This window comes from Numida meleagris, chromosome 26 (genome assembly GCF_002078875.1).
Source record: "Numida meleagris isolate 19003 breed g44 Domestic line chromosome 26, NumMel1.0, whole genome shotgun sequence".
NCBI classification, from domain to species: domain Eukaryota; kingdom Metazoa; phylum Chordata; class Aves; order Galliformes; family Numididae; genus Numida; species Numida meleagris.
The window spans coordinates 3,541,162-3,564,613 of NC_034434.1; the positions used below are offsets into that span (position 1 = coordinate 3,541,162).

The 23,452-nt window shown below is 48.2% G+C and overlaps 2 protein-coding genes and 1 long non-coding RNA gene across 8 annotated transcripts in view; 1 reads left to right on the forward strand and 2 right to left on the reverse strand.

The window, feature by feature from the left end:
- FBXO47 (F-box protein 47) lies at nucleotides 1-14,729 on the reverse strand. 5 transcript variants are annotated; one of them, XM_021378179.1, is made up of 12 exons: nucleotides 11,500-14,729; nucleotides 10,526-10,594; nucleotides 8,088-8,294; nucleotides 7,499-7,669; nucleotides 4,863-4,939; nucleotides 4,560-4,637; nucleotides 4,230-4,338; nucleotides 3,186-3,362; nucleotides 2,515-2,661; nucleotides 1,776-1,918; nucleotides 1,233-1,392; nucleotides 1-849 (listed from the first exon to the last, which is right to left on the reverse strand). In XM_021378179.1, exons 3-12 carry the CDS (start codon nucleotides 8,266-8,268, stop codon nucleotides 731-733), a joined length of 1,362 nt encoding a protein of 453 aa, XP_021233854.1. In that variant the 5' UTR covers nucleotides 8,269-8,294; nucleotides 10,526-10,594; nucleotides 11,500-14,729; the 3' UTR covers nucleotides 1-730. The 5 variants fall into 5 exon arrangements, with proteins under 5 accessions (XP_021233854.1, XP_021233853.1, XP_021233852.1 ...); XM_021378178.1 differs by lacking the exon at nucleotides 11,500-14,729 and adding an exon at nucleotides 10,908-11,105; XM_021378177.1 differs by lacking the exon at nucleotides 11,500-14,729 and adding an exon at nucleotides 10,696-11,105.
- On the forward strand, nucleotides 13,687-18,165 carry LOC110388713. Of its 2 annotated transcripts, none has more exons than XR_002432957.1 (5): nucleotides 13,687-13,769; nucleotides 14,755-14,912; nucleotides 15,711-15,845; nucleotides 17,113-17,157; nucleotides 18,030-18,165. It is a non-coding gene; the product is annotated as an uncharacterized LOC110388713 (long non-coding RNA). The 2 variants fall into 2 exon arrangements; XR_002432956.1 differs by having other exon boundaries at nucleotides 15,717-15,845.
- PLXDC1 (plexin domain containing 1) overlaps nucleotides 17,533-23,452 on the reverse strand; it is a 13,161-nt gene continuing 7,241 nt past the window's right edge. The window contains exons 12-14 of the mRNA XM_021378162.1: nucleotides 22,489-22,524; nucleotides 21,317-21,477; nucleotides 17,533-20,249 (exon numbers count right to left, since the gene is read on the reverse strand). Of these exons, the coding sequence (XP_021233837.1) occupies nucleotides 20,130-20,249; nucleotides 21,317-21,477; nucleotides 22,489-22,524 (317 nt within the window). The 3' untranslated portion in view covers nucleotides 17,533-20,129. The remainder of the gene's footprint in view (nucleotides 20,250-21,316; nucleotides 21,478-22,488; nucleotides 22,525-23,452) is intronic.

Genomic DNA, 23,452 nt, shown 5'->3' on the forward strand with positions numbered 1-23,452 from the left:
AAGTGGTTCAGGTGGGGAAGAAGGCTGTGTGATAAGAGGAAGAAAATAACCTCGTTGTGAGCAATGCGCAGCAAAGTGAGTGCTTTTTATTTGGTATTACATATGTTTGTTTTGAAGGCAATAGAGCAGAAAATCAAGTTTTTGTAAGTAGCAAACACTTATATGCTGAAATGAAGTGGTGATCTTAGCCTATGTGTCATTAACGTCTCGTTAACTTATAGTTCTATGTACTTTAACAGTTCCATTCCTACGTAGGCAAGGGGAAGGATCTGAGGGCGCCTCTAGTTTTGGGAAAGACAAAACTGAGAAGGCCTCGCTTAGTCAAAGCAGCTGAATTTCTTTTGGGAATCACCTCCTTCTGCCAAAACTGAGCACGCAATCTGTGCAGCACTTCTGCTGCAGGATGCAAGAGCTGGTCAGAGAGAGCCCGGCAAGCTGGAAGAATGCGGCTGCGCTTCCCGAATTACGTCTCTGTCTTTTTTTCTCTCCCCGGATTCCCAAGAGAAAACAAAGCTAAAAGATCAAAATGTTTTCGGTTCCGACCTAAGATAACATTCTTTACTTCATGCATGTGCATCAAATATGAAAACTGTGCCGTGTTTATTGCGTATGCAAACATCCACGGTGGGAAAAGAATGCGGCTTGTGTTCCCAACGCAAAGGGCCCTGGCCTGCTTCCCCAGCACAGCTCAGTGCGAGGGGCAGAGCAAGAGTCTGTCAGCTTCCCAGCATCAAATGGCATTGCTGCTGCTTCTCATGGTCAGGTAGAGTATTTCCTTGTGGAAGTTAGCTTGCGCGTTTACGAGGTGAAAGAGGTTCAAAAAGCTGATGTCCTCCTCGTCGCGGTTCCCTGTCGATACAAAGAAAAAGAATTTTTTTTTTTTTAAATGAATGAAACGAAGTGATTTCTCTGCAGATAAATCTCACTCATTCTGTGTGTACTGCCAAGGCCAAATCTGCAGCTTCCACTTGGATTTATGAGGCGTCAGCTACTGCGCACCCAGTGGTAGGACAGCTGTGAAATAACACGGGAGACTCTCTCCAAAAATTCCTATGCTGGCTCGTCCAAAGATGGACAGGAACAATTGTGTGCCAGGGTGAAAATCTGTCCTAACTGAGCTCAGCATCAGAGCCAGCACCGAGCTCTTACTGAGGCTGACAAGGTGGGAGCAGGCTGCTCTGCCACGCAGGGTTGCTCAGTGCCTGGTGAAGGAGCTCCTCCCGCAGTCTTACCGGCCAGCACTGCCTGCAGCATGTCCATGACCATGTGAGCAAAGGCGTTCTCCACGCTCTGCAGGAAGATGTTTCTCTCTCCTGGAGTGCTGAAAACTTTGCAGACCTTCTGCATCATTTTTACTGCCCAGTCCATGCAGTACAGGTCCTTCTCGCAGACCTGACGTACACATGAAATATTAGAAACACACTTTTTTTTTTGTGAGGAGTGCGACACCGAAAAGGCAAGGTTCAATCTTGGATTTAACTATGGGCTCTAATGAATGACTGCGTTTGTTGCAACCACAATGGATTGTGGGGATGTGGAAGCTGTTACTGTCAGGGAATCTCCTTAGCCTTTTGCTAGGGGTACTCCCCAGGAGCAGGCTTGCTGCCTTGCAGAGATGTGTTGGATGTGCTGGACAGGGGCCAGAGAGTGAAAGGGGACCAAGCTTCCTGCTGGACTACTCGTGGATCGTAGGAGTAGATGGGGAAACAAATTTCAAGTCTAAGAAAGCAAATCTGGGTGTAGAGAGGCAGAAGGGCCTGCTCAGCAACACTCACCAAGGCCAGGAAGACCACAAGTCTGGCTAGCTCCACAGCTCTTCCATTCACAGCTTTGCTGGCCATGAAAGTGAAGCAAATGTTGTTTCCACTCAGAATGAGAAGCCGAGCGTTGTTCTCCAGCAGCCACTCTCGGGGAATGACTTTGTAATAAAATTGAGACAGTTTTAGTGAGCTTTAAACAGCAAGGAGTGCCTTCGTGGGCTGCTCTGGAAGATGTGAAGATGTAAATCGCTGGCTTTGGTAGCTAACCAGGATTAGTGGGGGGGCTGCCCTCTGAAATACAACCAGAGCAATGAAGTTACATAGGCAGTTCCTGCTAGCACTACAGTTAGAGCTCCTCACGATGCCTTCCGTGATGTGATCTCACCCAAAACAAACATTCCGTGCAGACCTTAGCGTTGTTCAGTAGAATTTGGGGTTGAGGAATCTCGTTTGGCTCGCACGGCCCAGGCAATATTTCTTTAATGACACTTACGCAGGGCTTGAATTTTAAAGGTCTTCACAGATTCTTAAAATACCTCACAATGGGGGAAGACAGCCCGGATTTATAAGCTGGGTTTCTCTCTTCCTCAGCCCAGCTTCCAAACGTAATGACTTTTCCAGTTACCCCTCAGCTACTGCAGGGAATATTGCAGTCAGTTTCTCAAGGCATCGTGTGTCTGAAACTCAGCGAATGCTGGATCTGGACAATGTGAGCATAAAGTCCTATGGATTAATGATAAAGGTAAAAACACACCTGACAGCTCGTCCACGAGACTGATAACGTCGTCTGCTGTCCATTCTCTCGCTTCTGCGTCGTACAGGAGTTTAATGGCATCTGCTAGACCTTTCAGACTGGTCTCATCTGTTGGCCCTTCTATCATTTTCTGCCAAACCACGTGTCCTGAGCAATATTAATCACAACTGCTTGTGAGGGACAAAGTAATTTCTTTTTTTTTTTTTAACCAAGGAAACTGGGCCTTAAAGCACAGTCAGAGGAAGGGGATTCGGGTAACGCAATTCAGTCTTGGCCACAGGGAGATTTTTCTTCCATCATTTTGTAGGGGTTGTAGTAACAGCATGAATCACAGGGTGATTTAAAGAAAGTCTGGTTTAATAGCAGTGAAAAAGGGTGTTTTCCTTCAGGGAAGCAGATGCTGCTTTGAGGTGTGCTCAATCTGATTCTAACTCTGCCCTAAGTGGGGGAGAATAGAGGGAGAGGGGTGCAATTCCTTCACTTGAGTTGTAACTTATTTGTTTCCATGTATAAATCTGTCATGTTCAGCTGAAGGATTTCTTCCCAGGCGATACGATTACCTTTGATTTGCATAAAGCCTGGTATCAGAAACGCTACATCCTGAAGGGAACCTCATTCCCAAGGTATGCATTTTGAAAAGTAACACCCCCCCCCCCCCCCAAACTACTTGCCATCGAGGGAGGACACGGGCCCAAAGATGATATACAGCAGGCGAGCTTGGTTGACCATGGGCCACGGCTTCAAAATCCGAGTCAACCAAAAGGCAGAATCGCTGCGGTGAATCCAGTGGTTCAGCAGCACGCTCCGGCAGAACAGCCTGATCCGCAGCTCGAGCTTCCTGGCACTTCCTGGGGGGGAACAAATACGGATATCAACCCACCAAGCTTCCCACAACACGGGGGGTCATGCTCTAGGAAGAGGGAGAAGGGATTTCTGGAGTCTGCCTAGGAACATCTAGGAGGGGGGCATTCGTTCTCAGCTGTCGCTTGCTGAGTTTGGCTCCCTTGGGTAACTTGCAGGAATTCAGGCCAGGGGTTCTATCAGTGCCCTAACCCGCTGCAGCATCTCCTATATGTGTGCATTCAGCTCTGCTGTTTGATTACTCTGATCTTTTCTCTCTGATGGAATCAGTAAAAGGAAACAGGAGGAACCATGTATAGAATGTTCCACAGCAATAGCCAGAGCAGTGCTGGCTAACAGGAGAACTTCTCGAGAAGTGTATTTCAGAGATATTAGCCTTAACTTTTTACTGCATCACTTTACGTCTCTCTTAGTTGCTTTCTCATTGATGCCCCAGCAGTGCTGAACAGCAGGAGATATTCAACCCCACGTTCCAAGTTCTGTACGTGCGTAACATCTGCACTGCTTTGATAATGAAATGATATATATATATATTTTTAAATGGGGTGGCTCTCAAGAAATCTCTCTCCACCGGAAGATATGCACCAAAACCAGAAGCACTGACCTTTGGTTTGGGTGGGAAAAAATGTATCTAGATGAAGGCAGAGTTTTTGGTTTAGAATGCCCACTTTGTGCGTGATAGCGGGGCTGACCCCGTATGTGAGAGTCAGGAAGGGATCCGTGCTTCAAGGCTCAGCTGAGCTAAACCAATCTCTAATTTAGATGAATGCTGTTTGCAGTCATCAAGACTCATTTTCTGGCTCCTCCATCGCGTGCTCTGATTTTGTAGGAGTTGTGTCTGCTTTGCTGATTACCTGGCTTGCAGCTGACGACTGCCTGTACTTTGCGGGGTAAATTGCTCAGCTCACAGAGGAAGTTGAAGACCCGGTGACACTCCAACTCATCCCAGCCTGCTATTAGGATCTGAAGATTGCAAAAAAAGAAGGGGGAATAGATGGATGGAGCTGTAGATTTAGATAAAAATGCAATTTCTCATGTGTTAGATAAATACAGTCTGCCCCCTCCCACCCTGGCCAAGGCTTAAAACAGTCTTAGACTTCTAAACACCTCGCAAAAGCTCAGATTAAATGGTGAAACAAGTTTTCTTTGGTGATACTTGCCTTCTCTCCAGAAAGATACCATACCTGCAGAAATACCCCATAGCACTGTAATCCTACACAATGCAAGGGACTCGGGCAGCCGTTAAGTTTAAAGCAGGAAACCTGTAAGCACAGAGCACCGGCAATTAACAGACCACAGGAGAACTCCGGTGATTGAAAATGATCATCGTTCCTGGTGTGCAAAAAGGAGGGGTTCAGAATTCAAATTCACTGTGGGGATGTCCTCCAGCAGAGGGACAGGGAGAGGCCATTCCACCCCAAATTACCATAGAGACATTCGAGTGATGGTTCGGATTCAGAGCACTGGGGAGAGGAAGGCAGACTTACTTCGGAGAGAACCTTGTGTATGTACTTCAGCCTGTCTTTGGTAGGTAGCAGCAGGGTGCATCTCTTCAGCAACAATCCTGCAAACCAAACAAGCACAGCCGTGAGGACCTGGCATAGTACATATGTTACTGAACTGCCTTGAGCACTCACAACATGTGCATACAGGCAGCGGTGAGAAGAGGTGCTGCTGCACAGAGCAGTCTGCTGTGCTTTGTTTGCTCCTGTAGCAGGGACATCTTTCACAAAAGAGATGTTGCCAGGGAGTATTTTCCTACACAGGGCCAAAACATTCTACATTTAGGCTGTCGAAGCGTGGACTTCATGGTGGTGTGGAATAACTGTTTGTTAAGAAGCATTTTTTTTTTCCTATTTCACCGGTAGAAAATGAGCAAGCAGCTTGCTCTTCGAAAGCTTCTATTGGAATAATATATAGAATTGCAGAATGAGTTAGGTTGCAAAAGATCTTTGAGATCATCAAGTCCAACTATATATATATATAGTTAACTATATATATATATATAGTTAATTAAATGAATCTGCAGAAAAGCTTGTGCTTTTTTTCTGAATTGTCAGTCTCCCAAAAAAACACGTAACTTCTCCAATGTCAAAAAGTGCTTTATGCATTTACCGTGCTTCTAAATTGACTCTTTCCTTAGAAGCATTCTTCTGTGACAGGCTTAATTTATTTGTCATCCTAGGACAAGGTCCAAAGCTCAGTCAATTTCTATTGTCCAGATCAGACTTTGGAGAGAACTCCCTGGCGTAGAGATGGAGCTGCTCAGATTGCAGAGCCCCAGGTAAGAATGCAGCCAGCAGCACGCAGAGCTACAAGGGCTGAGCAGAACACGCTGTCCCCGGGTCTGCACGGCAGAATCCCTCCTGTGTCGAAGCTCAGTGCCGCCACCAGTTATTACCCAAGCCCATTTTAATTCATGACTGAATTGTGGACCCCGTTGCACGTGCTGGAAGATGGCACCATGCACTGGAGTGCAGCCAGACCCTTCAAATTGAGGTGAGATGCGTGGCACACGCGGACTCTGCAGGCCCTCCGGACAGGGGTGTTTTTTTCCCATCGAGTCCATCTGTCCTGCTGTCAAGTAAATATTGATTTTGCAACCGACCCCTTAACAAAAACATTCTCTCGAGCCTTCTGCTGATGAGAGAGATGCTGCCAGTGATCTATGGATTTTGGAGAGGTGGTGTTTTTATTACTAGGCCTGCTCTAACGTGGGGCTCACAGCCGTATTTAAACAAGCTGCCATTTCACGTGCGGTTGCTACGACGCCCAAGCCGGTTTTAATTAAAAACAGCAACAAACCCCACAACTTTAGGGTATCGGCTTCGTTTTAAAAGCAAATCAAACATCAAAATTATTCTAAGATACCTCAAAATCTACGTGGATTGCTTACAATACCTTTGATCCAGGTAAGTGTAACAGCATTCTTTTGCCCTGTGTGTGCCTTCAAACCATACTTAACCTGTAATTCTGCCTCTACCCATCATGTCATTTTATTTCTCTGTCAAATAATCTTTTTTTTTTTTCAATCAGCTAGATAACAGTAAGTTAATATGGGTCGAATTAGGTTTTAATTTAACTTGTTTTTCTGATTGATTAACGCTTACTGTGGACGGGTAAAGAAATTTTGTGACGTTCCAGACGCGTGAGAAATAATGTTCCATTTCTCAGGGATGGGCTGAAGGAGTTAGAATAAATGCTTTTAAAAATCAGCAGAGAAAAGTGAGAAAGCAACTGCTGTCACAAGGACCTACAACGCTCCTCGTTACCATCAGCTCTGTTATTTGGATCTCTGTTTCTACTATGCCGTGCTAAAAGAGGTCTGGAAAAAAAAAGAAAAAGGACAGATGAACCTTTCCACCTGGCAGGGCTGTGTGCCATGGCAGCCAAAGTGCAGGCATTCCCCATAACTAGGATCGAGGAAAGTTCTTCGTGCTCATTTCAGCCTTTGAACTCCTCTACGAAGCTGCCAAAGAGGATGCTCATCGGTGACAACCGCGATCGCGTTTTCACGGTGAGGATCCTTCTCTTCTAGGAGGTGGGGTGTAACCTGCAGCGTTTCTCCAGCAGGCATCAGCCTTTCAGGTGGCAACACTCGGTGGTTGTTTTAGAGCTAGGCTGCATATAAGCACAGCAGTGGCGTTTCCCAGACTGAGGAATGCAATCTACTCCAAAGTGACACATGAAGGCCGTCTGAACAGCCAAATTCCTCCAGCCAGCGTGGGGCCTGGGGCTCCTGTTTTCTGCTGCAGTTTCCAGTTGTGGTGTCCAAATAAACCAAATTTGGAAAAACAGACTGTGGAGGACAGATCCAGTTCCTCTGCTTCCCATTTCATACGAAAAAAAAATAAACACGATGGAGGAGGCAGAATATACAGTATTGTATCCAACCCTGAGAGGTTTTGGCATTGTTTCAAGCAATTCCTCCCCCCCCACCCCCCAAATTAATGGTATTTGTGTGGGCCATTTGGCACAGTGAGGAACTTTACTTCCATGGGGAGCTGCACACGTATTTTGGGCCGTACCCTCAGCATTTTACTGACCAAGGGATAGAACAGAAGAAACCTTTCAGCCAAGTTTGGGTCCCCTCTCATTGTTACCACTTGCATTAAAGGATCACCTAGAGATTTGTAGTGCTCTAATAGATAGGATCCTTCTCTCTTGCCAGGTAGCTCGAAGTTATGAAAGTCTTGCAGTAAGAGCCTTCGGTTTCCTGACGGAGTTGAGATGTAATTAATAAGGCGGCTGCTGATGGCTTTTGATACCATGCACAACATGCTGATGTCCTTCACTGAAAAAGCAAAACCAGGTACGTGTGTAAACCTTTACTGCAAGAAAAATCCTGATAGGCAGTCAATAACTTTACCTTCAATAGTAGGCCAAGAAACGATGTTTGTAATTAATTAATTACTGTTTAACTCATTTCCCAGCAGACTGTGATAATTAGAAATGTATTGATCTAAGGAATACTTCTCACGTAATAGGCAATAAAGACTTCAGACAGTCTGCAATTAGGCTTTACTTGTTGGTCACGTGGTTCTTCATATACATAAAAGCTGAAAATTCAGATAACGACTCACATAAAATGTCTTCAACTCACCAAAACGTAAAACATTTTAAATAATAATGGCTTTCTCTAAATGGAGGAAAAAAAAAAAAGTGGTAAAGCTCAGATATTGGAAATAAAACCTCTCCTATCAGATTCTCACCTGAGAGATAGCTCAGTAGCATTTGAAAGATCTCCAATGGCAGTGTTTTAAAATATCCAAGAGTAGACAGAGATTGGGAATCTGTGCCTGCAATGCTGCAGCTCTGTCTGGAGTGATGGTTACTGCCCCTGTATTTCTGGTTAGGGACGGAGGCGCAGCTGGTCCTTGCAGTGGATGTCATCGTTCTGCTGGTTTCATACACTTATCCTGGGGAGAAAACAGGACAGTCGTATTTTCAGATGAGGAAAGTATATCCAAATGTAAGAAGAGGAAATAACTCAACTGTTGGCACAGCAACGGAGTGTGAAAATCTTGGTCAGGTACGTAGGATAAATTTTAGTTTGCATTTAGTACAATGTTGGAAAAAAGATCTGCACTTGAGGACAATGTTATAAGTTACACGAATCAACAATATTTGCTTACCTTGTTACACAAATTATTCAACAGGATAAATAATAAAATAGCAGTAGTGATGTTACAAAAAGGATTTTTGTTACTTGATTGCTTTGGAGTAAATAACTCCATACATGTGTGCTTGCAGCTGACCAAACCAAAAGATTGCAGGTAACAAAGTTGCAAACCATCTTTATCCTGCAGCACTTAAGCTGATATAGGACTTGATTTCATATAATGCCTGTGTGTGGTACACAAAGAAACGGTCCAGTATTGCCTAATTCAGTGACACAGGTTTTCCCAAAATGAGTGTCTGAAAAGTAATGAGTTTTAAAAGATAAATATGTTTTTGATTTGCCTTCTGGTCTGAGTCTCCAGGGTAGGTGCACTTCACATTGTCGAACAACAAGATTTAGTGATTCACCACATCTTAAAAAATTTTGACTTTTTTTTTTGTTAACACTTTCTTGATTCTGACAGCTGAGGATTTAGGGAAAATGCCAGAGAATGAGTGCTGCTGTGTAATTACAAGAGCTGGCAGCACTGGTAGTAACACAACTGGAAACTGTCCAAGCTGCAGCGCAACATCCCAGTTACTGTCAGTGGGAAATATGCTCAGAGAATAGACTTCATTGTTTCAAAGATTAAAAATTTACCAAAATTACAGAAAACAAGTTCCAAACATCCTTCATATTTATTGCTGAAGCATGCAAGCCAGGCCTCGCTGATACGCTACATCCACAATGGAAGCTCTGTTTGCACTGACTACTGGAAGAATATGGGGCATTCCATTAAAAGCGCTACAGATGGGTTCGTCTGAGGGAGGTGTAGGGTCTGCACTGTAAATGTGAGGAAGTCATACTTTGTTGGAAACATTTTTAGTTTAAGAATGTTACAATCGTAGCTAGCAAAGATGGCTTATATTTTGTAGTTCCGCAACAATCATAAGCAAATGTAACTGCTCCAGAATGAATGTTTCACTTGGCTTTGCTTAAGCAAAAGATAGAAAAATTGATGCAATTTCCAAGAATCCTGTAAGAACCTTCAAGAAATCACCCACACATAAACAGAAAAGCTCCTGTTTGCTTCCTCTCTGGCTTGATGTGTTTTTTATTTCTTAGGGAATTTAGCCAGAGTGGTGCAATGGTCTGTGTACCTCCATCTGCTGCTGGGACTCCGCTTGTTTAGAGAAGTGCTTAATGGAGACTGGAAATTGAAAGGTAAATGTTAAATATTTAACAAGCTCAACCCGTAGCACTGTCCAGGAAGGTTCATCTTATTTGTTGCTATAACCTAATTTGTTTACAAGGCAGAAAGCATCAACTTCCTATCTTCTATACAATGTTCCTTCTCCTTAAGCAGTCGCTAAATTCCTGCTAATGGACGCCCTTCTGTCCCGATCAATATTTTCCTGAGAGCCCGTTAGCGTTTGACAAACACTTATTACAAAAGCTTGTTTACTTTGGAGATTGGTTTGGATCCTTTCCATTTCCCTCACTCATGGTGAGTGACATAAAACGAATCACCTCAAATATTAGCAGGAATTTACCACTTTTCCTTGTCGGCGCACGTGGAAATGCACAAGTTCAAGTGAGGAACGGCAAACTGCTGAGGCTGTGAATACTGGTTACCCCGTGGCCCACACACTGACAGTTCATAGGAGTGTATTTTGGTGCTGAACAATTGGTGCAAAGCAGCACGATAAGCATCCAAATTAGTGAACAACTGATGAGAACGCACGGTTCGAGGGATCGCGCTGCCGATGGCAACGGGGTTTTCAGTGTGAAAACGCAGGAATCCCTGAGGGAGCCCCTCAGCGGGGAAACACCCGCATCTCTCTTTTTATTATTATCACTTTTCGCACATCCCGGGCTGCGTGTGCTGCTCGGGCAGCGGTGTGTGATGGGTGGGTTACGCTCGGCCTTTTTCCAGCGCTGCTGAGGGACCCTGAGGCTGAACGCCTGCACTAGGCCGCGCTGCCCGGCTCTCAGTGCCACCCTCCATAACGCAGGGCCTGCACCGCCGGGCCTGCAGGCCGCACCTACCCGCAGGCCGCGCTTCCGCAGCTCCGTCCTGTCGCACGGAATCCCTTCCCCACACACACACCTTAGGGCCTGGAAGGGAAACAAACCTGGAATTAATGTCCTTTATTCGCTGATTGAAAGGCGTTTTATTGAATTTCAGTCAGACCTCGCTGCCCGCTGGAGTTTCTCACCGCCTACTTTACTTGGGCTCAGTGTGGGCCTGGGCACGGTGGTGTGGACGTTTAGCACCTGTGGGGCACATCTGTGTGTGTGTGTATTTCAGTGGATGTGTTTGTAAACCTGAGTGGACATATTTGTAAACCTGAGCAGACGTATTTGTAAACCCAAGCATATATTGGACATATTTGTAAGACCAGCACGAACACTTCCCGTGTCAGCCCACCAGTTATCAGTAGGGCCAGCCTTGTAACACCAGGTGTTTTGGAGGGAACAAACTACTGAAACATTTTATTCCAGCTTTTCGGTAGCGTTGGCAGTCATCTTCCCCTGCTGCGGGTGCTGCGCTAATTGCAGGCGGTGATTACTTTCCCGCCTTTTTCCCCTCAACAGCACGGGGCCCGCCGCGGCCCTTCCCGCCCTTTTGGCCCCGCCCTCGTTTTGATTCGGGGCCACGCCCCTTCCATAACGTCCACCCGCGTCGCCACGCCCCCTCATGAATAATTAACACCAGGCGGCCGTTGGGCCTCCATTTCACAGCGCGGCGGGCGGTGGCCGTGGCCATGAGGTGGCTGAGGGGCCCGGCTCCTGCAGCGGGCGGATGAGCCATGACAGGGCTCTCTGATGGCTGTGGATGTGTAGTGTCCTCCTCACGGCCCCCCAAGGGCAGCGAGTGCTGCTGCGAGGCCCCGAGTTCCCTCGGTTGCGTCCCCAAACACACAGCGCGTTCTGCACGCATCCCTGAAGGGAGGTTGCTGTGGGGAGGGATCGGCCCCTGCTCTGTGTGACAGCTGTAGGATGAGAGCTGATGGCCTCACCTTGCACCAGGGGACATCTTCTTCTCCAAAGAGTGGTCCAGCACAGGCTCCAGTCCCTGCCCCTGGGGGTACTGCTGCGCTGAGGGATGTAGTGTTGTGCTGGGGTTGGCCTTGGGCATCCTCATAGTTCTGTCCAGCTTGGGACAATCTGTGATTCTAACCCCAAGGTGATGCCGGCCAAGTTGTTCCTGTGCAGCTCTTGCAACGCGGTGCACGGGGCCATACAGCCTGCGTGCACGGTGATGTCTCAGCACCAAGGCGGTGTGCTGTAACGTGTGTCTCAGCGTCATAAAACAGCAGCGTGGCAGCATCCTGGCTGTTAGCAGAAGCTGTGCTGCTACAGGCGGTTACCAACTGCCGTGCAGCCGTCGGGTGCTGTTGCATGGCACTGCCATAGGGCACAGCGCTGCTGAGTGGAAGGGAAACCAGACGAGCTGCCGCTCTGCTGAAGCAGCAAGCTGTACTCAGCACCAAGCTGGATTTTAAAACAGTATGATTTCTCCTTAGTGCTGTTTCCAAAGGAGCTGCCTGGAAAGCGCCAGTTCTCTGGGGGTCGGCAGCTGAAGCCCTGGGGAGAGGCTTTCTCGCTGCTCCTAAGGCGCTTCCCATACGATGGCAGCAGAGGGCTGCAGCTGCTTTAGAGAGCTTCTCCCAGTGGCTTTTCTGCTGACACAGTTGTGTGGGTGTTTTTTGAGGGGGGTGTTGGCTTGTTGACGCTTCTTTTCCTCTAGAACTTTATTAGAATCGTAAAGGTTAGACAAGACCTCTAAGATCACCTGTTTGGACCAGCAACCCCTCACCGCCATGCCCACTGAACCTTATCCTCATCTCAAAGATGGCTGGAAATGTTGGTTGTTCTCAAGCTGAACAGGTCCTGATTGTAAGATAAAGAGAATTGGAGGTGAAAAGCTAGGCCCGTAGAAAAACTTGCTTTAGCAACACTGAAATAGTAGCAGAGCTGCATTTGGGGGATGCCAGATCATCAGACTGCCCCATGTGTCCATTTACCCCAGTGCTGCTTGGGGAAAATGGGGTGGATATGGAGTGTCCTCCTCCTGCTGCAGCTTTCTGGAGCCTGGCAGTGGCTTAAGGGCTTCCTGAGCCCGAGGTCACAGCCAAACTCCCATGTAATACGCATAGCAGTGGAGTTCACCTACATAACTATGTCCAGCTGCTTAATGATTGGCATAATTAACGATAGCAACAGTGGCACCAAGTTTGGAAGTTGTGTTGTGTGGTGACAGTATTATCTCGTGTTTGCTTTGCTCTGGTTGAGTGAGTCACGGTGCTGTTGGTTTTCATTATTATTTGAGGTTCTGTAATCCCAGCCAATGTTTGTAAGCTGCTTTGGGCTGACGGGATGAGAGCTAATAAGGGAAAAAGTACAACTGAGCTTTATAAATGATGGTAATGGTGCTGCTGGAGTCATGGGAAGCTGCGAGGTGGATGGGAATGCCATGTTCGAGCCCACCATTAAATTCCTTCTGCTGTGGTCATGTGGGCATGGTCTGAATCTTTGGTTCTAGGGAAACAGCGCAGTTCTCTGCCTTTATATGTGCAGATACTATCAATATTTAAACTCATAACCAGGTGCAAACAGCCTGGTTAGTTGGGGATCCCTGAGCAGAAAAAGGTTCATGCTTCAGGGTGGGAACCTGTGGTTCCAAGGTCAGTGGAAGGGACAAGCTGCATCTGTTTGTGTGAGGGAATCGCATCTGTTTGTCCCCTCATCCTGCTCAAGCCTTATTCTAAACCACGAGGGCAGAAAGTGTGTTACAGTAATGCCAAACCTCCCCAGGCTGTGTTACATAGTGCTTCTTTCGGGTCTTCTTTTTACCTTTTATTGTAGAATATATTGTCTTTACATCTACAGATATTTCCTATGTCCACCAGGGCTAGATTTGTACTGAATAACAGGAAAGCTATTGAGCAACACACAGAGAATTGACTTTTTGTGTGTGAGTGTGGTTTTCTGAATTGAGAAGACGCCAGAAGTGGTGGGAGTCAAAAGTGAGCAGTGGGAAAATCACCCCCCCCGGGACCAGCACTATTAAGAACAGCATCCACCGCACGAAGAGCATTACAAAATGGTAAGAAGAAGAAGAAGAAACCACAGCAGGAAGACATAAGAAATCACCATGTGCAACCCCTCTTGGGTTTGCAGTTCTCTTTGCAGGCTGATGAATGGCACAGGTCTGAGAGGGGCAGCGATGTGTGCATATCCCAGGGTCCTGGCCCAGACCTCTGGAGCTGTTGGAGCTGCAGAGAAGGTGAGCAGAATTCTGATAATGCAGTGTCCTGTTTTCACGTTATCTTGCTTACAGAACACGGCAATGTGGATGAGATTTACACGGAGGAATTTAAAGAAACAAAGAGAATTGAGAATGCAACAAAATAGGTAAACAGAGAACAAATTACAGGTATTTACTTAATACATTCCGTGCACTAAGTGGTTGAGATGACACCTGGCCTGGCGCTCTGATCCCGGCTGCAGCTCCGTGGTGCTGCATCATCCACGTCCTCGCTGCAATATCAGAATAAAGTGGCATCCTATTGACACTTAGGGCTGCACAAAAGCATGACAGGGCCTTCAATTTCCAGTCATAAGTGTCTTAGTCTGGGACACGTGAGGAAGGAGGGCATTGCCGTTTTCTCCTTGCCTCTTCTACCTCACTTTGGACAGTGGTCGCAGCTGAGAGAAATTGAGAATGCTCTGTCCTCCTTCACTGCCTTTCAGCCAAGGGTCTTGAAGTGCTCCGTGTGCCTTAAAGCACGGAGCCCTGTGGAGGAGGGATGTCCTCACCCAGCTGGAGGGCTGAGGATTTCCTCGGGGTTGCTTGGAAGCTGCATGGCAGCCCCGAGGCCGAGTCCAGAGCTGAGCGTTCAGATGGAGGAAACGGGCTGAGAGAGGACGAGGTGGGTGCAGAGGGGCTCAGGTTTGTGTCCTGTGCGTGTTGCTCATCCTTCGTTGGATATTTGGGGTTCACCTCACACCTCAGCATTCCCTGAGCTCTAGCTGAGGGTCTGATCCCTAAGCTTTCCAGTCTGCTCCTTCCCTAGAAATTATCCTTATGTTATTCCCATCTTTGGCTTTTCTACGTCTTCCACATTTGCAGAGAAACAAATACCAGCGCAAAGAAAGAAGTGGATTACCAGGAATTCATTAGCATCTCCAGTCGAGTCCTCAGGTTTTCTGAAGAGCTGAGCAAACCTGTCAGAGCGTAACTGGTGTTCTCTCTTCTGTTTCTTTTTAAGATGCAGCGTTCAGCCCTAAACAGATGGGAACCTGTCAGCACAACGTGGAGATAATTATCCATTTGAGCCATGGGAAGCTTCGTAGCTGAGAGGAAGATGCTGCAGCCAACACAGCTCTGCTTTAACATCTTATCAGTTTTCTCAGGCGGAGCATATTGGTGAGTTCCATTATTCCTTCGAAGAAACACCGAGAACATCCTTGTTTCCATAGGGAGGTGCACTGATGATGTAGGAAACAAGAAGTGATCTTCCATGGGTATTTGGGTTTGCCTTATCTCAAAGCACAGAGATCTGATTGCGATAAATAACCGAGTTGTCCAATCACTCCTTTGTTGGAATTTACTGGCAGTGGGACCGGGCTCAGCCAGGAGCAGTCGCTTTTGTCCTGCCCAGGTGCTGCTCTGCAGTCTGGGTGGCATTTCAAGGAAGGCTTCATCGCTACAGCACCGTGCTGGGAGGCTCTTGTCCTTCCTCTGGAAATGAGAAACAGAGCCCATGTACTGTTAAAGAGAAGGGAGAACGTTCTTCTCACCCAGAAGGAAGTGGTAAATCTCAAAGTTCCTTATTACACCTCACTCTGGGAAATTACCTTTGCCACACCTAGATCTGTTCTTCACTTCTGAGCCATCTTTGCTGCCACGTTAAGTGAATGTCTCGCGTCTCTGCATAATTAGTGCTGCTCTGCTCCGTGTCAGAGCCCGGTGCAGTTCACTGAGCAGCAGGGGATGTGCTGCAAGCGTTATTGATGCAGGAACCCGGCGTCTCTGGGTGAAACATGTGACAGAAATATAATAACCGTGGTGGGAGTGCTTTTTGTGGCAGAGGGGGAAGTGTGCCTGTAGGTTTGTGAGAAGTCAGCCTCTTTTGTGATGTACTTCATTACAGGGAAACACCAACTCCTACACATGCAAACGTGTTGATCTCCGTGTTTAACCTGTTGGTTCTCTTTTGTGGAGGTTTAGAAGAAGGAGAATTCCCGATGGATTTTTGGGTTATGGAAGCAGCCGGTTTCTGAGATGGGCACGTGTGTGATGCTCACGGTCACCTAAGCAAGTAAAGCTTTTCCCCTTGAAAATACCCCCTGAGCATCTGTAAGTATTTCACTTTTATTTTAGTATTACTGCTAGCAAATCTACAATTTGAGAGAAGGGAAATTATTCCCATTCCTGCTTTCTAGATAAGGAAACTCAAGACACTGGCATTTAATATGAAGCAAGGACCTCAGGAGCCTTAGTTCCCTGTTCCCACTTGTAACCAAAGCTTAATTCCGTGGCTCTTGTAAAGTGCAGCTCCCGAGCTGTGCATCTATTCAGGATTTCATTCCCCCACCCACGGGCCCTTTTGTAGCAATCTGCTCCCTGCTCGCTTTCAGAGCTATTAATTATGGCTCAGCCTGCTGGTGTACCTGAGCTTGCATTTGCATTTCCAACATACAAACCCTTGTTTGTTTGTGTAATGGCTGAAGTATTTTTTCACTGCTTTTGGGGGTGATGCTTGGTATGAAATCTGTTTGGGAGAGCTGATTTTTACATCTTTTTTCCTTATTTGCATATGATAAAGTATTTGCTCTCCATCTATATTCTAATTATAAATCTGCTACTTCTCTGCTCGTAAAAATAACTAGAACATGGCATTGGGATGGTAGAGTTCTTTTATCAATCACGTTTAAATTCCCTTATGGTTGCATTGTGTCAGCACAGTTCTCCCTAACCTGGAAGAGGCACCTGGGGGGAGGATGACCAGGATGTGGGGAGCACAGGAAGATGAAAGGAAGGTGGAGAAGCAGATACAGTGCTTCGTGTTCTGACACTGCCATGTGAAATGGGGTACAAACATGGTGATGTTCACTTCTGAAGGCCAACATGGCTTAAAAAAGAATGCATTTGTCTCCTCGGGTATTCTCAAGGCAAGAACACCTGTATATGCTGTGCAACAGCCCAGGCTGGGGAGTTTACAGGCTAAACAGCCAGGGGCAAAACAGAACGATGCCTTTCCATATTACAGGTAGGTGCCGAGACAGGAGGGGCCCAAATCCCAGCCCCAGCTGTCCCACCAGCTCTGCCTTTACCTCTGGTGGGTGACACGAAGCAGCATTCCGGTGCTGCAATTCCTGTGCTGCCTTGGATGTCTCCATATGCAGCAGTTTGCGAGGCAAGTGCCCAGGGAGGGCGAGCAGCCTGCCCTTGCCCAGCTCTGCCCCTAGCAGCCCCTCGGGCTGTGACACAGATGGAAGCGGTGCCAAAGCTCCCACGGGAATTAATTTGATGATAGCCATGGCTAATTGCAAGAGGGGCCTTTTCCTGCGGTTCATAACCTCCTTTCTGCTAATCCATTGCGTTCATCTCTTCTCCTGTGCAGGAGTGAAGAGAGCCCAAAGCTGGAGGTGGTAACCAGAGCTCCCAGGTAAGGGATTTCTAAGGTGATTTGCATTTATGGAATCATTGGGTGCTAGTGCAGAGATCACAACACTAAACCTGACTAGAGAAAGTCAAATGGAACAGGCAAATCTCATTGTTCAAGCTGAAAAGCCTTCTGAAATCCTCAACAAGTTGAGCAGATAAAATTAGAAGAAAATTACAGCCTTGATTCAAACCTCAATTACACCCGGTTTTATCCTTGATGTGTCCTGGGAACACCTCCTGATAAGATGTGTTATTACCGAAACAGAAAAGGATGTCTTTAAAAAAAGATCTTTGTATTCTTACAGTGGCCTTTAAAAGCACACAAGATGAAAATAATTCAGGCTGTGCTTAGAATACCCAATATATACACACCCAATAATCCTTTGCGCGTTTTATTTTGAAAACAAAGCAGTCCAAAAAGGAAGAATTTTTTTTTTTTATATTAAGACTATATTCCATGCAGATAATCCACAGTAAATACATTGCATTAAAAGACAGTTAAAGTGCCTTTAGTCCCACTAAAGAGTCCAACTGTGCTGTAAATTCAAGTATGTGGAAAGTAGGCCTTCAGTTACTGAGAGAATCCCTTGTGATCTGGGTCCTGCTCCCACTTTGGGGCTGACCCCCAGGCCTAGCTCTGCTCTCTGCCGAGCCCCTGCCATGTTTTCCTGCTGGCTGAAGGCGGACAGGTTTTGATTTTGCTTTTAATGTCCCAGTTGTCCTCGCTGTGTTCTTGCTTCAGCACTTGAGATGGGCAAGATTAACCACGACCTCGGAGCGGCGATGGGACGCGCAGCGCCTGGTGCAGCTCGCCTCGCTCCAGCTGTAGAGCAGTGCTTGGTGCTGGTAAAGACATTTCTCTCTCTCTTCTAGGCAACAGCAACATTACAGTTGGGTTTTAATGTCACAGACGACCTCTTCCACGACAAAGCCATGTGCAAAGAGAACGCAGAAGAGATTGGTCCCTGCGGACTCACGGGCTTCCCAGGTGTGAGCACCAAGCAGCCAGAGCTCACAGAAGGGAGGATGGGGGGGCACAGCACACGGTGCCTCTCCCCTCAACAGGGACCTGACCCCTCTGCCCAGGCCGTGACTGCAGGCAGAACCTCACCTGCTCTGCCCCAAGGTGCGAGCCAGTAGCACCACACCTGCCCATACCCCTACAGGGCAGAGGACAGCCTGCTTGGTTTCATTTCTGTGCTTTAAGGAGGAAAACAAAAAAAAGAAAAAAAAAAAAAAAAAAGCTTTTCTGACTGCAGGCACTCAGAACCTGACATCTGTCCTGCAGTACACTTCGTGTATCGCAGTCGTTCCTACGCTATGGCACTTGGATGTTGTTTTTCCTCCACCTGAGAATCTGATCCTCTTCTGAATCCTCTTAAGATTCTGGCTGCAGTAATGCAGCAGTGATTTATACAGCTCCATTGCACTCCGTTTGAAGTCTCTTTTCTTTTAAACATGCAGCATTTCAGACTTGTTGGATGTTACCTAGCATCTTAGAGGCTGCAGGGGAAGAGGAATACCTAAAAATCTTGCTGTTACTGTGTACGCATATTAAGAAAATCAGTAGAAACAAGGCCATTATTTGAAAAGATGGACATCCAGGGAAAATTCCTTACCAGCTTAAAACCATCCGGGGCAAAAACTACATGACAGCATTCCTCTGAATTCTTTCTACTTCAGGGAAACAGGGAAAAAAAAACCCAACGTTCCAGCTGAAAGCTTTATTTGGAAATAAGGTTTATCTTCAAGATACGTCTAAAGAGAGACTGCCTGGGTCATCACAACTTGGCACGACTCAGCCTGACTTACCCTGTAGAAGCATTTGGTGCCTTTATGCCATAATAAGATGCAGCGAAAGTCTCCCTAGTGGCTACGTATGAGAAAGTATAATCTAGGGTCTAAATGCCACAAAGCATCCATATTTATCTTTAATGGCTATATAAATTCAGCAGATGAGAAGGAAAACATTAATTAGACAGACCCTGCCTTTGGCAGTGATCACCACCGGTGACAGCTGAACCAGCCAGTGGATAAAATAGGCTCCAAAGATGATATCAGAATAAATAACTGAGGATCGAGAGAGAAGGAAAAAAAAATAACCCATGTAACCAACGCTCTGTTTTTGGTAGGAGAAAGAAAACTTTACCTGACATCAGACTTTGGCCTTCTCTCTTTTTCCATACCACCTCTCCCCAGCCTGGGGCCCAGTCCTGCACTGATGGCTGAGGAAGCTCCTGCTGCATTCGTGGCCATGCCACGAGGATGTTTGGAAGGAACCTAAGGGTTTTTTTCCTCCTCTTCAGCCTCTGGTTCCTTTAGGGTAAGAGTCAGAGCTAGTAATTGAGCAAACTAATTGGATGGCAGAAAGTGCATCAGAGCCAGCGGCTCACAAAGATTCTGAAGGTGAATCCTTGGAAGGGTTTTGCTCTTAAAGTAAAACAGGTTTTCCCTTCTTCCAGAGCAGAGAAGCTGGTACTTGGATGCGAGAGGAAGGAGCCGAGGTGCGGAGCACCAGCAGCAGGATGAAGATGAGGGCACGAGGCTTCTAAGCCCCAAAGACAAAACACAACGCTGCCCGCTCCCAAAAGACAGCGAAAGAGAAAGGGATGGAGCTGGGGGAAAGGGGCTGGGAACAGAGGTGAGCCCTGGGGAGCCAGCCTTAGCTCTGCTGCAGCCAAGCAGCACAACCCAACCACGAGACAAAAAGCCACGTCAGCCATCTGACCGCGCTCCTCTCAGAGCAGCACAGCTGTCACAGCTGCTACCCTCACTTTGGGTTCTGCCATTCCATGAGGAGTCCCAGCACGTCCCATCCTCACCAAGCTCCAACTCCTTCTCTTCAACGCTCCATCGGGTCTTTTTCCCTCTACTTGCTGTTTCTTTTCCAGAAGGCGAAAGACTTTGCGATAGGATAACAGAAGACTCCAACACTTGAGACATGGGAGGTCAGAGGTGCAGGGGAAGAAGCGCTCAGCACTGCTCTGCTTCCACGAAGCCCTCCTTCTCGTGGCTGGCTGCCTCCACCTCGGAGTACGTCGCGTGGTTGGTGTGATTCCGGAATTTCATGGCAGGCCAGCGATGTGGCCGTCGCTGCGGACAGGAACAAAGAGCCATCAGAAGCTGCGAGGCAGCCTTCCACGCCAAGCCTGCTGGAAACTTGAAGCTCAGTCCTGAAACAATGCCATCTTTGTGAAAGTTCAGCTTTTGTTCAGAAAAGGAAAAAGTGATTTATGCTTTAAAGAGTCGCTTACAATGCAGCAGCCTCGCCGAGTTGGCCCACGGACAGGGTTAACAGGGGGAGCTGGGTGGAAATGGAACCTCGAAGCGAGATCCCACATCATCCCAGAACAAGGGTGTGCTGTTGTGGGTGACAGATCCACAGGCTCCCCAGGACCACAGAGGGTCACCTCCGTACCTCTCCTCCATCTACAGCACAGGGACAACAGCACTGCCCTGCAGGCTGGGTGCTGCGAGGACAAACGCACCGAACGTTATCAGGCGCTGAACTGATAAAGGCCACCGAGATCGATCCTCTGCAGCTGAGACAGACGGAGGAGAGAAGAGCGCTCGAGGAAAAAGGCAGCGGGTGACAAGGAGGGGTGAGGGCTCTGCGTTGCAGCTCCCGTGCCAGGACTCAGCCCGCTGCTGCCCGCCTCGGGGTCCTGCACCGCGCGCTCCTCGGGCTTTTAACAGCAGATGGAGATTGTCAGACCCCCCATCTTCCTGAGAATTAAAATCTGCCATTTACAGCATTCTCGCCACCGCTGCCACAGCAGCTGATGGCGTGACATCTATCAGCAAAGTCTGACAATTTTAGTTGACAAAATCCAGCTGGGCAACTGAAAAGGCAGCAATCCCCGGCGTGTCGCAGCCCTCTGCCAGGCTCCGGGGGAACTGCTCGTGTGAGCAGGTGGAAGAGACTGAGGTTGAATGGGGAGAAGAGGCAAAGTGTGAACGGGAGCACACGAAGGAGCACAAAATAAAGCAGCGTGGGTGGGAATGAGCCTAAGTTTAAAGCATCGGCAACTGGAAGCGGGGAGGTGGCTGCGACCGCAGGACCGTGCAAAGATCCTCAGATGTGAAACCTACCCACGTCCTCTTCTCTGTGCTCTGCTCTGCAGGGTTGGGATGGGACCAGGGAAAGGTTCTGCACTCACCTCGATGAAGAAGAGGGCGGCGTTGGAGGTGGGGTGGCTGTTGATGTAGATCCCAGCGAGGATGATAGCTGCGATGAGCAGCACAGCCAGCACGATGCCCACGATCGTCCCGGTGTGAATCGGGGCGCCCGCTTTACTGGAAGGAAGGTCGCTTCCCACACCTGCAAAAAGGGTTCAGCTGAGCTTGGACGGGGGCTGAGGGCTCGAGAAAAGCAAGGCAGGATGCTTGGAGCCCTGCACATGGGGCTGAGCACCGAGCCCGGCTCAACAAGAGGGCAAGAGCGAAACGCATGGAGAGCTGGGGGCTGAGCTCCAGCATCCCTCCCAGATGATACCAATAGCTGGCAAAGACAGAGGATGAAACAACGACCATATAATAATTCCCCCCTCCATCCAATCCCTATTCCTTATATATTGGCTGCTCACTCAGATAGAAAGCCATTAGCCATATGCTGAGGGCTCCTCAGCTCCCTACCCACAGCCCTGCAGCTTGCCCCGGCCCTTGGCTGTGGATATTCCATTGCACTGAGCTCCCGAGGCTGTACATGGCATAGATCAGCACTGACATTACCAGCCATTCGGGGAGCAATTTGGCTGAGCCTGGGAAGCTCGTGCATTTCAAAGGCCCCATCCCTGCGCTGGCACTGACGCTGCACCCACTTTTTAGCCAATTTAACTTCCAGGAGCTGCTTGCAATTAAGAGGGCTGGGCTCTGGTTTGCATGGGGCTGCCCGGCCTTAGAAGGCAATGTGATTCAGGGGAACAGAGATGGCAGGGGCAGAGGTGGGCTCACGGAAAGGACACCTTATATTTGAACTACACAGTGTCCTTTGGCACAGCTGGGGAGATTCAGTCGGAAAAGGACCTGGTGTGAAAACTGCAGAGCAAGGGAGCTGCACTGAAAGAGAAAGCTCACGGTCCTCCTTCACCCGGCAGGGCCGAGAAAAGTGGGAAGCGCCGACAAACGCGTCAGGGTAAAACAGATCAGCCCCAGCGCTCCCATTTCACAACCTGGCACAGTATTCATCGGGGAAGGACAATCACTTTCTTATCTTGATGGCATCTTTCCAGTCCCCGTTTCGCCCCGCTGACTGATCACAGCCCTCCCCTGTATTTGCTTCCAGCGTAACACGGAGCGAGTGCGTGCAGGCAGGGAGACCACGGGGCCTTACCTTCACTGCCCGCGTGCTGGTTGAGCTTTGTGTCGTCTGAAAGAAGAAAGGAAGGGCAAAAATAGTCAGGAGCTTCTGAGATGCTCTCTGTGCTTCCCCCTCTCCATACCAGGGCACTGCCACCGCCCACCCCCTGGCACCAGAGAAGGAAAACAACGCCGTAAGCAGGCGCTGCATGGCGTGTCTGCCTTCACAAAGCTGGCACCTGCAGCACAGACACCTGGGGAACGGACCTGGAACTCAGCGAGCAAGGCAGAGCAAGAAGGGGAAGGGGGACGACTTGGCTGTGCTGCCAACACACCCCACCCCAACCCACCCCCAACCTGGGGGGCTGTTGCTCTGTAGATGTTTCTCCAGGGGTCCAACACCCAGTCCCATTTTCCCTCTTGTTCTGGAGCCCCCAGGCTGCAGTGCACGAGGACGGGGGCTCAGCGCTCAGTGCCCCCAGAGCCAGCACTGCCCCGCTGGGTTCACGTGGAGCTGGGCACTCTCCAAAAGATCCGGGCTGGGAGACGCAGAGGGGTGGACCCGTCCTCGTTCCTCCACCGCGCTGCTCCCGATCAAGTTCGCTGCCTGATGCAGCTGGCTGTTTGTTTGCTTCCAAGATTACAAATTAACTTCATGCTTGACTATGTCACAGAAAGCCTCTTGTTCTTTTTCCAAGAATCGGCGATGAGTTGGAAAATCAGCTCAGCGGTGGTGTTGCGTTCCCCCCCCCCTCCTTTCGTTGCCCCTTTCAAAGTCAGCTCCGTCAGCCCGGCACTCCATTCCCCCCCAGCTCCTTCCCATTGCTGAAGGACAATTACTAATGTTCCTTTCTATTTATTCTAATTAGCAGTTTGCGTTAGGGACTATTAAGCAGCAAAATTGAAGCGATACCTGCCGCTCGGATCTGAGGAGAGAGCCCTGCGTTAATGGGATTATCAAGCCTTAGCACAGGGGCGTCTCTGGGGAAGGGGGGGGG